We start from the raw sequence: 17999 nt of genomic DNA, 5'->3' as shown, positions 1-17999 counted from the left end.
GCGCAGCGGAGTAACTAAAAATATTTTTTTCCCGGTGGAAACAAAATCCCCTTTTGGCCAAAATGTACCGTTTATACGTGTGGTGGGGGGCTCAGAGTCCGTCCACTAAGGAAAGTAGGCTTTCTAATGACACAACTCACCTTTGTTTTGGTGAGTAGCAAAAACTTTCTTTTTATTTACGCCAAAGAGTAGAGGCTGGTCTGCATTCATGCGAGCGGCGGAAGTTGAGAGTAACATGGACCAGAGCTAGGTAAACAATAAACATAGTACCTTTCCTTTCCTTTCATGATTTAATAATCGTGCAGCCCTACCACTAATAGGTACAGTTATCTAGTCTCTCTACTCTCTTATCTAAAGCAGAAAATGCAGGAAAAAATATTAAAAAAATATATATTAAAAGATGGCCCTCATCACATGTGTCGTCGTCGTCGTCCCCCCCCCCCCCCCCCAAAAAAGAAACTAAGTAAAAACTTGTTTTGTTTCATTTTATTTCATCACAAAGTACAGTTGAACGAAAAACAAAACACAACTTTGGAATAAAATATGTGTGCACACCAGCTTTGCCATAAACACTGTACTTGAGAGCGGGAGGGGAATGTATACAACAAAAATAAAACATATATCTCTTTTGTTTTTAAACGACATCCTGGAATTTCATTCAGATGGCAGTAATCTACAGTGGACTATGATCTGTCGGGTGCAATTGTAGATAAACATGGAATTGTTTTTAATGGTGAAATAAAATATGTCATGTTTTAATAATACATTCTGTGGTTCAACTATTCATTCTGCCTTGAAAACGGTATTATACATGAAAGCAGTGTTGTTTTCGTCGACTAAAACCAAGACGAAAAATGTTCGTCGACTACCTTTTTTCACTGACAAAAACGAAATGGAAACGAAATGAAAACTAAGCTATGTTGACGAAAACTATAAGACTAAATATACTGACAATTTCGTCAACAAATAAAAAGACTAAAATGTTAGGAAGGGACTAGTGGACAAGAGATCCAGTATAAGTCATTTTACACTTGGTTGCATGCTGAAAATAGCAGATCTACAAGCTCACAACACGTCGTGCTGCGACGCATTGTGAGCTTGTAGATCTGCTATTTTAAACAAGTGTAAAAACAATCATTACGATGACATCAAGGCCTGCCAAAACACATTTTAGTTGACTAAATCAACTGTAGATTTAGTCGACAAAAACCCTATGATATTTAGTCGACTAAAACTAGACTAACACTAAAACATTCCAGGTGACTAAAATGTGACTAAAACTAAATGAAAACTATTCAAAAGACTATGACTTAAACTAAAATAGAAATTTGCTGCCAAATACAACACTGCATGAAAGATGTTTTTGTTCCAGCACCCTTCATTCATTTAGCCTCTCAGACCCAAAACATGCTGTATTGATGTTCGTGACATTAGGAGATATACAATTTACAATTTAGGCATTTAGCAGACGCTCTTAATCCAGAGCGACTTACATTAAGCAAGAACAAAAAGCATGGGAATACATCACAAAAAAGCATTTATCATAAAAACTAAACATGCGTAAGCTAAGAAAGTAACAGTGGAATATCTATATTATGAGACTATACATATAAACTATATATATACTACTATGCTATACATATGTACTATGGCGTGCTATGACTATATACAATGCAATTATAGTGCTGTCTACATAACATGCTATAAGTCTGTATCAGATGCTATCTAAGTCTACAGAAATGCTATCTAAGGGGGTAGGGTAAGTGCTATGGGCCATGATGGAGTCTGAAAAGGTGGGTTTTCAGACTACGGCGGAAGATTGGGAGTGATGCTGCAGTTCTGACTGCAATGGGAAGTGCATTCCACAGTTTTGGAGCCAGAAGGGAGAAGAGTTTGGTACGTGTGGAGCGTTGTCCCAGGCAAACGTTGATAAAAACTATAGATAAAGTGCCCGGTCTCCACCAGGGCAGGTCATGTTGTGGCCTCCTGGTGGCGCTATAATAGGACAGGTCTCCACCAGGGCAGGTCATGTTGTGGCCTCCTGGTGGCGCTATAATAGGACAGGTCTCCACCAGGGCATGTCAGGTTGTGGCCTCCTGGTGGCGCTATAATAGGACAGGTCTCCACCAGGGCAGGTCATGTTGTGGCCTCCTGGTGGCGCTATAATAGGACAGGTCTCCACCAGGGCATGTCAGGTTGTGGCCTCCTGGTGGCGCTATAATAGGACAGGTCTCCTCCAGGGCAGGTCAGGTTGTGGCCTCCTGGTGGCGCTATAATAGGACAGGTCTCCACCAGGGCAGGTCAGGTTGTGGCCTCCTGGTGGCGCTATAATAGGACAGGTCTTCACCAGGTCAGGTTGTGGCCTCCTGGTGGCGCTATAATAGGACAGGTCTCCACCAGGTCAGGTTGTGGCCTCCTGGTGGCGCTAAAATAGGACAGGTCTCCACCAGGCCAGGTCAGGTTGTGGCCTCCTGGTGGCGCTATAATAGGACAGGTCTCCACCAGGCAAGGTCAGGTTGTGGCCTCCTGGTGGCGCTATAATAGGACAGGTCTCTACCAGGGCAGGTCAGGTTGTGGCCTCCTGGTGGTGCTATAATAGGACAGGTCTCCACCAGGGCAGGTCAGGCTGTGGCCTCCTGGTGGCGCTATAATAGGCCAATGTGAAAAGGGTGCCATTTTCTCTTACGCCTTGGATGGCAATTGGATGATTTGAGGCATTTTGTTCCAAAAATGTGTTTTACAAAAATCCACCTGTTGGTGGCGCTATAACAGGCCAATGTGAAAAGGGTGGGATATATTCCTCGGCCTATAGTAGGAAAGTCTGTGAAAGATTTCACGTAAATTGCACGCTGCGTTCATGATTTGTTCAAAACGGGCCAATCCTGCAAACTTTGAAAGCCAATGTTAGCCAATTAGGATGGAATATGAAATATCGGACAGATCAGTCTTGAGCACATGACTATAGAGATACTGTGTAACGATTTGTGGGAGTTTTGGACAGAATCTGGAGGAGCAATATCCAAAAATGTGTTTTTCAAAAGTCGGCCTCCTGGTGGCGCTATAACAGGCCGTTCTGGAGAATATGGGGCAGAAGTTCATCGTTGCCATCCAGGGAGTGTGTGTGCAAAGTTTGGCATCGATCGGGTTAACGGTGCCGGAGATTAGCTGTACACAGACAGACGGACGGACACACACACTCACACGGACGGAGTGCAAAACATACTCTCTCCCCATGCCCTCGGCCTGGTGGAGACAAATTACCCTGTTAGGGTCCATTTGTACGCTCTACAGACCCATAAGGGTCCATTTGGTTCAGAACTATCATTTAGCTGATGGGGACCCCCTGGAACTCCCTCAAGAACCCCTGGGGGTCCCCGGACCCCACTTTGAGAATCACTGGTATAAACTGTCATTCCTATAAAAGTCTATATAGGTCAAAGAATTACAAATAAATACCAAAACGATAATAAATAGCAAATACCACAATGAAAAGGAAAGAACATGTGATTCAATAAATTAATTATACAATCAAATAAATAATTGCATTTTTTTAATAATTATTTTTTCCCCCACATTGCGGTATTTATTTTTTATTAAAGTTTATTTCATTTATTATGGACTTCCTCTATACAGCCGCCGGGCGGTGACGTCAGTCAGAGGAGCAAAGGATTTTCGGACTGATGACGGTGGCGGGAAAATGCACCATGGCGGGAAAGAAAAGAAAACCCCCGCGCCCGACATTAAAGATAGAGGGCGCTGTTTAGCCCCACAGACAGATGGACAGACAGTACAGTACACCCATCAGTCAAGTGGAACATATGTTAATAGCGGTGCTGTGGACTGCATTCTAAATGCAGACATGTATTTAATACAATATCCTATTAGCACACCTCATAATAATGTATAAATACAGTCGTGCATATTAATTAATTGACATCATGGATGGCTGCTCTATTTTCTATTATAGGGCTTTGTTGTTGTATAGTGAACAGAGACTATAAGATACTCGTGAACAGAGACAATTAGATTTAGACTTACAATGTACATTTATACTAAACCTTAGGCTAAGGAGGAGGAGGGAGAGAGGAGAAGAAAGGAGGAGGAATTATAATTGTCTCACACACACACACACACACACACACACACACACACACACACACACACACACACACAAACACACACACACTGTTGCTCCGCCGCCGCGTGGAGAGAGAGAGAGAGAGAGAGAGAGAGAGAGAGAGAGAGAGAGGGAGAGGGAGAGGGAGAGGGGAGGAGGAGGAGGGGGGAATAACCCGCATGTTGTTTATGAATGCGAAAAAATTACATAAGGCTTTCATCACCCATTAATTTGGCTGGACTCGTATGAATATATATAGCCTATATATGTTTTTAACCTAAAGGACATTAGGCTATAACTTAGTGTTTTTGCATTATTCATTTTTACCACATTTTGTTTCAATAATAATCACCATTATACGAGGCGTGAATAAAGTGCATATATTATATATAATAAATACATCACCATATTGGTGATATACTACTAGAATAGTTCCACATGTACAGCTGAGAGAGGAGAGGAACTACAGTATAGTGACTGGTGAGGAGAGGAACTGATCTGTAGTATTGATTGATTGATTGAAATATGTATTAACAGTTTGCAGAATTACAGTACTATACATTTCAAGCACAAACTCAATACAAAAGACTGTTAACTGTGAGTGGACGACCCGATTAAGCATTACACTTGTTTACAAGAGCTAGGGTCCACCGTGTTCAATTCATCAAAACATTTAGAGACGTACACATAGACACTTATATAATATATTAGTCAAAGAACAGAACAGAACAGAACAGAACAGAACAGTGTAGTGTGAGGAGAGGAGATTGTGTGGTTAGAGGAGAGGAGAGGAGAGCAGTAGACCCGGGGAACTACAGCAGTGACTGGAGAGGTTTCAGAAAGCAGAACCAGTGAATCCAGTCAGGCTGCGGCAGAACCATCCTCCTCCTCAGTGCTTTAGGAGAGGAGAGGAGAGCAGTAGACCCGGGGAACCACCGTGGTGAGAGGAGAGGAGAGGAGAGCAGTAGACCAGGGGAACCACCGTAGTGAGAGGAGAGGAGAGTGTTTTAGAAAGCAGCCACCACAGTCCCATCCTCCTCCTCCTCCTCCTCCTCGGTGCTTTTAGGAAGCAGAGTGTCTGTGACTGTCTGACTGTCAGCATGGCGGTGAACCTGGACAAGGAGGCGTACTACCGCAGGATCAAACGGCTCTACAGCAACTGGAAGGTAACGATACAACTCATTATCATCATTATTATTATTAATAATATTAATAATATTCCTCCAGCTAGCAGCAGCTAGCAGCAGCTCTGTCCAGTGTGGGTTAGCCATGTTAGGAAGAGGGGGGAAAGTGGGGCAGTGTGTGGGCCTCATGATGACCACCATGTCCCTCCTTGTCTCCTAGATGTCCTACACCAGAGAGGACATTAACGACACCGTGTAGGACATGGACATGTATGTGTGTTTGTTTACAATGCGGCTGAAGCGTTTCATTCACGTTTATAAACATGGTAGCTTTTATCTTTAGCTTCTTGTTGTGTTGTTGGGGCTAACATGAAATGGGGAAAGGATGCGTGCGTGACGTCTGCACTAAGCGACACACACCATTACCACCACAATACGTTTGTCGCGCTGTCATTTTAACTTTCCTTTAAATACAAAAAACATGCCTTTTAATTTGACGTAATGATGACTTTATTATAATGTTCTAAAATACTTTTTTTTTAATTAATTGTTTTAAAGAAAGGCTTGTAAAGAGCAGTGAAACGAGGTGGAATACATTAATAAACATTATAAGTTATATAACGTGTCTTGTCAAACTGGCGCCACGCGCGATGCGGGTCGTCGTGACGTCACTCTCTGTATCCATGGTGTTTTCTTTTTCTTCTTGTCTAGTACCACGTTAGCTACTAGCTAGCGTGTTAGCATGTTAGCATGCTAACAGGCTAACACACAGCTAGCCCAGTGTTCAGAGCTACTGTCTGTATAATATAACTATAAAGTGTTTTATTTTTATTAACGTCACATCATTTATCTATAAATAACATGTTTGTGGACAAAACAACACGCAATGATTTAAACTGCAGGTTTTGCATCATTGATTATTATGTAATTTCCTTGCAGTTCATAATCAATTTACTTGGATAGCACACACACACACACACACACTAAACTGAATATGTGCTTCACATTAAATTAAGAACAAAAAGTATGTTTTTTATGCATTTCTAGCCAATGCAACCTGATATGCAATATTATAGTGCACACCAGTATTTATTATAAACCCCACATTTCCTGCACACACACACACACACACACACACACACACACACACACACACACACACACACACACACACACACACAAAAGCCTGGTCAAATGTAAATGTGTTCAGTGTCAAGAATCTCAAGATGCTTCCAGTCAATTTCTGTTTTCTTAGTAATGATAAACAAGCATGCCTGCATCTGAAATAAACTGTCCCTCAGTAACTGTAGCTTTTATAACACAAATTATTCATGCATACAATAAATAATGCACGACACAACACATCGAATGAACTATAGTTAAAGTAAAGAAAAAAAAATTAAAAGGGGGATTTTATTTAGGCAGGGAAAGCGAGTCTGACAAGGTGGGTTTTGAGGGAGACTTTGAACAGCTGTTGATGTGTTTTATTTATTGGTAACTAACTTTGGGGATTTGTAAAATAAACATGTGTTTGTGTAATGTGTATACCCATTCTGGGCGGGAACCCCTTTTGGTGTTAGCATCATGTTATGCTTTAGCTATTGAAAAATAGCAGATCTACAAGCTCATAGCGCGCCACTCGGTGGCGCGCTATGAGCTTGTATATTTTGAAAAATCAAAGAACGACTGACATAGAAACATAGCTTTTTCAGAAAACTGTCAGGATGTAGAAGACATTTTTAGAATCTGATCTCAGGTCAGAATGGGTTAACTACAGCAGATCAACATGAGTGTTTTGTCAATCTGTGCGTTGACAGAAAGGTGAAGATGAATTTGGCAAAGTGGACGCTCTGGTGGTTTCTGTCGGAGTGGACGAGGAGATAGTATACGCCAAATCAACAGCTCTACAGGTACACCATTATTATTATTATTATTATTATTACCTCATTCACTTCAACAGTGGGGCGGCGGTGGCTCAGTGGTAGAGTGGCCGGATTGGAACCACAAGGTTCCCAGTTCAATCCCAGAGTTAGTGTGGAAGTGTCCTTGAGCAAGACTCTGAACCCCTGATTGCTCCCGATGTGCTGGTTGGTGCCTTGCATGGTTTCCCCCGCCATCGGTGTGTGAATGGGTGAATGTAATGCACAATTCTATGTAAAGGTGTGTGAATGTGTGTGTGAATGTAATGCACAATCTCTGTAAAGGTGTGTGAATGTGTGTGTGTGAATGTAATGCACAATATCTGTAAAGGTGTGTGAATGTAATGCACAATCTATGTGAAGCACCTTGGATAAAAGCGCTATATAAATGCACCATTTAACAGTGTTTTACACTGATCCTCTTTTCACAAAGTGAACCACACTCATTGGTGCAGAGACATCGTAACAATAGCTCCGTAATGGTACATGGCCTGGGAAGCATTCCTTTTCGGGTTTATGATCCGGTCGGGAGTGGATGATATCGCTACGTCATGTTGTAGTCATTGTTTTGTAGTCATCAGGATGATATCGCTACGTCATGTTGTAGTCATTGTTTTGTAGTCATCAGGATGATATCACTATGTCATGTTGTAGTCATTGTTTTGTAGTCATCAGGACGATATCGTTACGTCATGTTGTAGTCATTGTTTTGTAGTCATCAGGATGATATCGTTACATCATGTTGTAGTCATTGTTTCGTAGTTGTCATGGCTAGTTTGTTATGTAAGGGATAATGTCTGCCTAGCGGTCGTTGTCAGGAGATAATTGATCACCAACAGGGAGTTTAACCACAGACAACGACCACCTAGCCAGATGTCATCCCGCTTATTACATGGCTACTTAAAGGGGCATTCCACTCATTTACATTCCAATCATTAACATGGTGAATCACATCTTGATGATGTCATCAAGATGTGATTCACCATGTTAATGATTATTTTCAGACCTCCAGTTCTAGGAAACACAGAATGGGGGGACTTTTTATTATTTCCACACAACAGCTCTAATGTATATTCATGACCTAGTACAGGGGTCGGCAACCGGCGGCTCTAGAGCCGCATGCGGCTCTTGAGCACTCCCCTGGTGGCTCTCTGTAGCATTACAAAAAAATCGATGAAAATGTATAAATGTTTATTTTTTCACATTTTTATTTTTCATTTATGGTTTCTGTAGGAGGCAAAACGTGACAGAAACATTCTTAAGTTTCCCAATTTTGTAAAAATGTGTAGAATAAATATTAAGTTTCAATAATGTCAACTAAAATTCGCGTCATAGCATGCGACACACTCGCATGCTGCGCGCCTGACACTGACTATTATAAACCATCCGGTGGGTGTGTGAGGCTGGTGCCTGCTACGCTATGGCTTCTACATCTACAGGGAGAAAAAGAAAGATAGCCGACGAAAACAGAGGATTTAACAATTCGTGGACAGACGCTTATGCCTTCACAGCCAATGCAGAAGATGGATTGCCTGTATGCTTAATCTGCAGTATCCCATGACGCAACAGCAGCCTGTTTTACGCAATCGCAGTCCAAACGTGTATATAAACATTCCGATTTCAAATAAGGTCCTCGCCACATGTGCCACGGGGGTTAGAAATTTGCTGGTACAGTGATTAGCATTGCTGCATCCCGCGTTGTTTAATAAAAAGCATTTTTATCCGAGCGCCCCGGCTACTTGTCTCAAACGGGGTTGGGAAATCCACAGTTGCACACCGGTTGGGGGCGCGTAGTTGAAAGCCAATGGCAAAATAACAGCTCGGATAAAAATGCTTTTTATTAAACAACGCGGGATGCAGAAATGCTAATCGCTGTACCAGCAACATTCTAACACCAGTGGCACACGTGGCGAGTACTTTATATTTGGAATCTGAATGTTTATGTACACGTTTACAATGTAAATGTAGCGATTGCATAAAACAGGCTGCAGTTGCCATGACGCACCATGGCTAAATCTGCAGTGACAAACTTATCAAACAATAAATAAAACGTGGCAAGCCGTTCACAGACGGTGACTACAGTATATGAAGGAGTCATATAGACGTTGTATTATCTCCCGTGTTGCAACGAAACTATAGCAGCAGCCAGCAGTGGTGGAGTCTAAAGCTGCGATGATTGCGATCCACTTCTTAAAAGTTATAGTTTGCTGACTTTGCTCCCTTCTGCTTTCTTCAGCAGTTCTGTGACTGCAACAGCCCTCTTTCTCTCATTCATGCAAACTTAGCATGCTTTCCCTGGAAATGTCTTTCAACGTTACTTTTTTATTGTTTGATAGTTTGTCACTGCAGATTAAGCATACAGGCAAATACCGATATTGTAAACCTCCCAAAACACGACACACTTGTGTGGAAAACATCATGGAATGCTCTTCCAGACAATTATGTGAACATGAAGAAACTCGCATTTGGAGTATTTGTGGAGTAACGTTGTGAGCAGATATTCTCAAACATGAACTACATTAAATCCAAATACCGCACACGCCTCACCGATGAGAGCCTGCGCAGTTGTGTGTGAAGATTAAAGTGACATTTTACGTGCCCAGTGTTGAGAAGCTCTCCAGCGATGTCCACACACAGAAATCACATTAAACGGGTAAGAACACAATGCAAAAAACATGGCATAATAATGGAGGGTGCGTTGACTGCGTTCGGAAATGCGCACCGGGAGCGCACTCGCCTATATTAGTTTGCATTGCACAGTGCGCTCAGTGCGCTATTTCCGAACGGGCCCGTAATGAAAGTTAAACCATAGCGCACTTTTTATTTTGATAGATAGGCTAATATCCACTTGCAGCCCTTTTGTCTTCATTATATAAGCATTTTATGGCTAAAAAAATGTTGCGGCTCCAGATAGATTTTGAATTAATTTTTTTGGTCGAAAATGGCTCATTCAACATCTTGGGTTGCCCACCCCTGACCTAGTAAAATGTTGAAAATGAGTGGAATGCCCCTTTAATACTTAAATTAATAAATTGACCCAAAACACAGAAAAAACTAGGTATTTCCTTGCTTGCGGTAATGAAAGTATTCCATAAGTGTCGCCACTGGCCAGCGTCTGCCCAGCTGCAGCACTGTCGAAAAACAAGGAAGTGAGTTGATCAAATAGAATCCATTTCCGGGTTTTACTGCTTCGTCTATTTCTAGGTCAAATGTTTTCAAAAACGTTTTTTGAGAGCAACGTTTAGCTGTAAATGACACTGTGTGTTTACATGGCTGTCATGTTGGAAACGGCAGTAAATCAAGCGGGGCGCAGCTGGTGCTCAGAGGGTTTGATTAGGCATCGGTCTGTTATAGAGCGGAGCGGTCTGTTATCAAGACATAACACACCGCTGAATTTGACGATTGACCGATTGATCGGAATCAAGCATTCAACCAAACCATGTAATAACGTGGTTCCATTTGTACACTCTGCAGTGTGAAATTAACATTGATTTTACAATATAAATTGGGGGTCCCAGAAATTCAAATGCCCTTAACCCATTTTGGGCGGGAACCCCTTTTGGTGTTTTAAACATTATGTTTAGGGATGCACCGAAAATTTGGCCACCGAAAATATTCGGCCGAAAATGGCAAAAAATGTATTTTCGGCCTATTCGGTTTCGGCTCAAATAAGCCGAAAAATATCACCGAATAGTAGTAGTGGTCCTAAAGTTGTGAATCGAACTAAACTGCGGGAAAAACAAAGATGTACAAGCCCAACGCGCTGTGCCTTGCGACGGGTAGATAGCTTGTACATCTGCTACTTTCAGCGCAGGGAGGGCGCATGCTTATGACGCTCATTAACTATGCATCAGCTCAGCCGGCAGCAGCCAGCAGTCACAACACAACACACGAGCAGCAGTCACGGAATGCTTCAATGCATAGGCAGATCCGACACAACTTTATTGCATACATATGTGCTTTCATCCACGCTTCCATAGCCTTTTAAATCTTATTTCCCATCCACGGGCACAAGCAACGTGATATCAGCAGCTCTTCCACCCGATCTGTGGACGGGTGGTCTGTTGACGAGGGAAGCTATAGCTAGCATGGGAGCTAACGTTAGTTTTAACACTATGTACTTTCCATCCGTTCCCCAACACCTCACACTTGCTGCTGCGTTTACACGGGCAGACACAAAGACGAATGGGAATATCATTTGGAGCTTTAACAATGAATGATACTGTATCGTTGCGTCTGCCCATGTTTAATGGTCAGGGTTTCACTGTCCACAACTATAATGCACTTCCCAAAACTCAGAGACATGCCACCACCTATAAATTCAAACCCACCTCTGGAATATTGCTATCTCATTCCACTTTAATTAATTTTATTCCATAGTCTTAGTTTTTCTCTAATAAAGTTGTTTTTATTTGTTTTCTCATGTTCTCCTTGAAAAGTGTCTAAGTACTCAGAGAAGCTTTATATAAATAATATTATTATCACTATTATTATTACTACTTGTTTTATTGCCTATGCTTATGTAGAAAAAAAAAGCTCACTGCTCAGGTCAAATAGGCCTATTGCTATGCGATTAAAATGTGATTAATTGAGATTAATTAATCACAAAGCCTCCAATTAATTAGATGTTTCTTTAATGGACCCATAAGTGTTTATTATTTAAGTTAGGTTTTGCCATAATCATGTCTTTTGCCATAATCAGGTAGCTTTACAACAAATATGTATTCGGCTATTCGGTATTCGGTTTTCGGCCAACTGTTTCCTGTATTCGGTTTCGGCCAAGAATTTCCCTTTCGGTGCATCCCTAATTATGTTATAATTTAGCTATTGAAAAATAGCAGATCTACAAGCTCATAGGGCGCCACCGCGCTACGAGCTTGTAGGTCTGCTATTTAAAAAAAATCATGAACATGTTGTGCAAAGCTTTGAATATATACTCTTTCAGAGCGAACGTTTTTAACTCAAATCTTTGCTTCTGGGAGGTGGTCCCTGAAACAACACATTTTCAGATGGGGTCAGCGGCCAATTTCATATATTTTTGGGGGTCCTTGACATGAAATATTGAGAACCACTAAATAGAAACATGAGGTATTTTTTAAAATACATTTTAAAAATTTCGACGTCAAGCCTAAATGGGGGTCTGTAGACTAACATGTCAAACTGGAGGTCCTTGAAATGGAAATGGTTGAGAATCACTGCTAGAGCCGTACAAATCCTTTTCAAATGGGTGGTCCGCGGGGCTAATTGCCGTCAATTTGGGGGTCCTTGACATGAAAACGTTTGGGAACCACTGTTGTATATCACAGAATGAAGCTGTATATTTCGTGTTTTTTTTTAGACATAGCTGTTTGGCTACGAGTTGACAGACAACAACATGGTTTTCCTCTCTTGTTTTCAGACATGGCTGTTTGGCTACGAGTTGACGGACACCAACATGGTTTTCCCCTCTCTGTTTTCAGACATGGCTGTTTGGCTACGAGTTGACAGACAACAACATGGTTTTCCTCTCTCTGTTTTCAGACATGGCTGTTTGGCTACGAGTTGACAGACAACAACATGGTTTTACTCTTTGTTTCGAGTTGACAGACAACAACATGGTTTTCCTCCATTTTTCAGACATGGCTGTTTGGCTACGAGTTGACGGACACCAACATGGTTTTCCTCTCTCTGTTTTCAGACATGGCTGTTTGGCTACGAGTTGACAGACAACAACATGGTTTTACTCTCTCTGTTTTTAGACATGGCTGTTTGGCTATGAGTTGACAGACACCATCATGGTTTTCCTCTGTTTTTAGACTTGGCTGTTTGGCTACGAGTTGACAGACAACAACATGGTTTTACTCTCTCTGTTTTTAGACATGGCTGTTTGGCTACGAGTTGACAGACACCAACATGGTTTTCCTCTCTTGTTTTCAGACATGGCTGTTTGGCTACGAGTTGACGGACACCAACATGGTTTTCCTCTCTTGTTTTCAGACATGGCTGTTTGGCTACGAGTTGACAGACAACAACATGGTTTTCCTCTCTTGTTTTCAGACATGGCTGTTTGGCTACGAGTTGACAGACACCAACATGGTTTTCCTCTCTTGTTTTCAGACATGGCTGTTTGGCTACGAGTTGACAGACACCAACATGGTTTTCCTCTCTTGTTTTCAGACATGGCTGTTTGGCTACGAGTTGACTGACACCAACATGGTTTTTCTCTGTTTTCAGACATGGCTGTTTGGCTACGAGTTGACTGACACCAACATGGTTTTCCTCTGTTTTCAGACATGGCTGTTTGGCTACGAGTTGACGGACACCAACATGGTTTTCCTCTCTTGTGTTCAGACATGGCTGTTTGGCTACGAGTTGACTGACACCAACATGGTTTTTCTCTGTTTTCAGACATGGCTGTTTGGCTACGAGTTGACGGACACCAACATGGTTTTCCTCTGTTTTCAGACATGGCTGTTTGGCTACGAGTTGACGGACACCAACATGGTTTTCCTCTCTTGTTTTCAGACATGGCTGTTTGGCTACGAGTTGACAGACACCATCATGGTTTTCTGCGAGGCCAAGATCATCTTCCTGGCCAGTAAGAAGAAGGTGGAGTTCCTGAAGCAGGTGGCGCTCACCAAGGGGAACGAGAACGCCAACGGAGCTCCGCCCATCACGCTGCTCACCAGGGAGAAGGTAACCAATCAAACGGCTCGTTTGTGTACCCTCACTAAAAAAACAACGCTCCACACGTCCCAAACTCTTCTTCCCTTCTGGCTCCAAAACTATGGAATGCACTTCCCGTTGCAGTCAGAACTGCAGCCTCACGCCCAATCTTCCGCCGTAGTCTGAAAACCCACATCTTCAGACTCCATCATGGCCCGTAGCACCTGCCCTAGCCCCTTAGATAGCACTTTATGTAGACTTAGATAGCATTTGATACAGACTTATAGCATGTTATTGCATTTTATGTAGTCATAGCACTTTATAGTATATAGGTATAGTATAGTATAGTATGTATAGTTTTATTATACAGATATTCCACGGTTACGTTCTTAGCTTACGCATGTTTCATGATAACTACTTTTTATGTACGTGATTAGTCTATTAGTCTATGGATTAACACTTTGACTCCTGAACACGAGTTACACACACACACTCAACCCCACACACTCAAAAAAGATAGTCAACCGTGTGAGAGAAGAATTTCTCGTCTGGATTGCTATCGTAAGCGTCGAAGCAAAATAAAACAACGCAGCAAACAAACGTGGGTCTCTGTCTCCAAAACAACAGATCATAGTCATACAGAGACACACACACACACACACACACACACACACACACAGGCTCCTGTCAGTACTCAAGTTTTGTTTTTCATGAAGAAAAGTATATCCTCCATCATTCCCCCCCCCCCCCCCCCCCCCCCCCCTGACAGAACGAGAGCAACAAAGCCAACTTCGACAAGATGATGGAGGCCATCAAAGGCAGCAAGGAGGGCAAGACGGTGGGCATCTTCAGCAAGGACAAGTTCCCTGGAGAGTACATGAAGTCCTGGAACGACACCATCACTGCAGAGGGCCTGGAGAAGGTAGGAGACTCCAGGCCAAATGGCACACCGTACGCACACACGTCCTACACACGTCTGTATCGATGTTACAAACGGATCGCTTTCTGTGTGGAGCCCAGCTCACCTCGCTATGATTACGATAAAGTCGCTGGATAATCCCTCCTCGCGTTCATATTCTGAACGAGAGGCATGTTGAACTATGGAATGCACTTCCCATCACAGTCAGAACTGCGTCCTCACTCCCAATCTTCCGCCGTAGTCTGAAAACCCACCTCTTCTTGGCCTGGAGAAGGCAAGGGGAGACTCCAGGCCAAATGGCACACCGTACGCACACACATCCTACACACGTCTGTATCAATGTTACAAACGGATCGCTTTCTGTGTGGAGCCCAGAATGGCTGCTTTTATAGAACATGTATAGAAATGGACTACAAATTGCAAAGCATTAACACAATCTGCGCCGGGATTTCTTTCAAAATAGCAGCTCAGGGTACCACGCAGATATGGCAGCTTTTACTCTGAAAACCCTCCCCCCTTCCACTCCGTACAAAAAACAGGAGAAATAATGTTGCTTGCTCACCTCGCTATGATTACGATAAAGTCACTCCATAATCCCTCGCGTTCATATTCTGAACGAGAGGCATGTTAAACTATGGAATGCACTTCCCATCACAGTCAGAACTGCAGCCTCACTCCCAATATTCCGCCGTAGTCTGAAAACCCACCTCTTCAGACTCCACCATGGCCCGTAGCACTTGCCCTAGCCTAGCCCTTTTATGTAGACTTAGATAGTAGACTTACATTAGCATTGTTATTTTAGACAGACTTATAGCTCGTTACATAGACAGCACTAGAATTGCATTTTATGTAGTCGTAGCACTTTATAGTACACATACACATACATTGTATAATATATAATATAGTATAGTATGTATAGTTGACATAGATACTCCACTGTTATGTTCTACTGTAACTACTTTTTATATATGTGATGTATGCCATGCTTTTGCTTTTGCTTAAATGTAAGTCTCTCTGGATCAAGAGCGTCTGATAAATGCCTACATTGTAAATTGTCAGAAATGAAGAGCTCAGTATATCCATCTGGTCAAAACCACGGAGAGCTCTTTGGATTAGGAGAGACGAGGCGTTCTTTCTGATGGTGGTAGCATAGTGAACCTCTGACCCCTGACCTCCAGGTGGACGTCAGTGCGGTGGTAGCGTAGTTAACTTCTGACCCCTGACCTCCAGGTGGACGTCAGTGCGGTGGTTTAACGTCTGACCCCTGACCCCCAGGTGGACGTCAGTGCGGTGGTAGCGTAGTTAACCTCTGACCCCTGACCTCCAGGTGGACGTCAGTGCGGTCGTAGCGTACACCATGGCGGTGAAGGAGGACGGGGAGCTGACGCTGATGAAGAAGGCGGCGGCCGTCACCAGCGAGGTCTACACCAAGTTCTTCAAGGAGAGAGTGATGGAGATCGTGGACGCCGACGAGGTGAGGAGGAGATGTAACCCGTTCTGACCTGAGATCAGATTCTACACATGTCTTCTACATCCTGACAGTTTTCATTCTGACCTGAGATCAGACTCTACAAATGTCTTCTACATCCTGACAGTTTTCTGAAAAGTCGTTCGACTTTTCAAAAAATAACAGACCTACAAACCTACAAAAATAGCAGATCAACAAGCTCATAGCGCGCCACCGAGTGGCGCGCTATGAGCTTGTCGATCTGCTATTTTTCAAAAGCTAAAACATAACATAATGCTAACACCAAAAGGGGTTGCCGCCCCAAAATGGGTTAAACAACATTTACAATCTCATTACATTTTGTTCCATTGCATCTTATCTATAAATGCACCACATCTCCGTCTGTCTGTCTGTCTGTACGTCTGTAATGCACATATAACTCGAGAACCGCTGGCCCCACCGACCTGAGATCAGATTCTAAAAATGTTCTTTTACATCCTGACAGTTTTCTGAAAAAGCTATGTTTCCATGTTATGCATGTTATGTAGACAGCACTATAATTGCATTGTATGTAGTCATAGCATGTCATAGTACATATGTATAGCATAGTAGTATAGATGTATAGTTTATATGTATAGCTTCATTATATAGATATTCCACTGTTACTTTCTTAGCTTACGCATGTTTCATGATAAATGCTTTTTATGTGATGTATTCCCATGCTTTTTGTTCTTGCTTAATGTAAGTCGCTCTGGATTAAGAGCGTCTGCTAAATGCCCAAATTGTAATTGTAATTGTATGTCAGTCGTTCTTTTCAATAGCTAAAGCATGACGTGATGCTAACACCAAAAGGGGTTCCCGCCCAAAATGGGTTAAGACATACTGTATGAATCCAACGTCCGTCATTTGTCAATATATTTAGTCTCAATGTTATCATATCTTAGTTTTCATAATAAGTATCCATTTTGTTTTCGTCAGTGGGGAAAAAAGGTAGTCGACGGACCTCTTTCGTCTTAGTTTTAGTCGACGAAATCAGCACTGGAACAGGGGAGTCACTACATGACCTTTGACCCCATTAACCCCCCCCCCCCCCCCCCCTTGTAGAAAGTGCGCCACAGCAAGCTGGCAGAGTCTGTGGAGAAGGCCATCGAGGAGAAGAAGTATCTGGGAGGAGCCGACCCGTCTACGGTGGAGATGTGTTACCCTCCCATCATCCAGAGTGGAGGCAACTACAGCCTGAAGTTCAGCGTGGTCAGGTACATGCCTTCACCTTTTACAGTGTGGTCAGGTACAATACCTTCACCTTTTACAGTGTTTAGGTACACACCTTCACCTTTTACAGTGTGGGCAGGTACATGCCTTCACCTTTTACAGTGTTTAGGTACATACCTTCACCTTTTACAGTGTGGTCGGGTACATGCCTTCACCTTTTACAGTGTTTAGGTACATACCTTCCTTCACCTTTTACAGTGTGGTCAGGTACATACAGGGCTCGACGCTTAGCATTATTCCAAGTAGCACGTGTGCTACTAAGTTGAAAAATCTAGTAGCACACAAATTATTTTAGGAGCACGATGAAAAGTTATCAAATAATGTGTTTTTGAGGGGCGCTAGCCCCTCCTAATATACAGCTGTAGTCCCCACACGTCTCAATATTTGCCACGGACAATGAACGGAGAAATTAGGTCAAAATTCCGCTAAATATGACGTCAAAACATTAAACAACATTACATATGACGTTTATTGTCCTTTCAGTATCAAACGTTTTTATTTTTATCTTTTTTACATACCGGTAACCTATATAATCAATTTGTTTTTATACTGATAG

General features: G+C 42.5%; 1 protein-coding gene across 1 annotated transcript in view; it reads left to right on the top strand.

The window, feature by feature from the left end:
* Positions 1–5056: 5056 nt before the first annotated feature.
* Positions 5057–17999, top strand: part of supt16h (SPT16 homolog, facilitates chromatin remodeling subunit) — a 44886-nt gene continuing 31943 nt past the window's right edge. The window contains exons 1-6 of the mRNA XM_083772313.1: positions 5057–5283; positions 7059–7151; positions 13665–13835; positions 14575–14727; positions 16052–16198; positions 17276–17427. Of these exons, the coding sequence (XP_083628439.1) occupies positions 5218–5283; positions 7059–7151; positions 13665–13835; positions 14575–14727; positions 16052–16198; positions 17276–17427 (782 nt within the window). The 5' untranslated portion in view covers positions 5057–5217. The remainder of the gene's footprint in view (positions 5284–7058; positions 7152–13664; positions 13836–14574; positions 14728–16051; positions 16199–17275; positions 17428–17999) is intronic.

The sequence above is a fragment of the Protomyctophum parallelum genome (genome assembly GCF_964188405.1).
Source record: "Protomyctophum parallelum genome assembly, chromosome: 8".
Classification (NCBI taxonomy): Eukaryota; Metazoa; Chordata; class Actinopteri; order Myctophiformes; family Myctophidae; genus Protomyctophum; species Protomyctophum parallelum.
The sequence above is the reverse complement of the archived record's forward strand: the minus strand, read 5'-3'. Positions and strand labels throughout refer to the sequence as shown.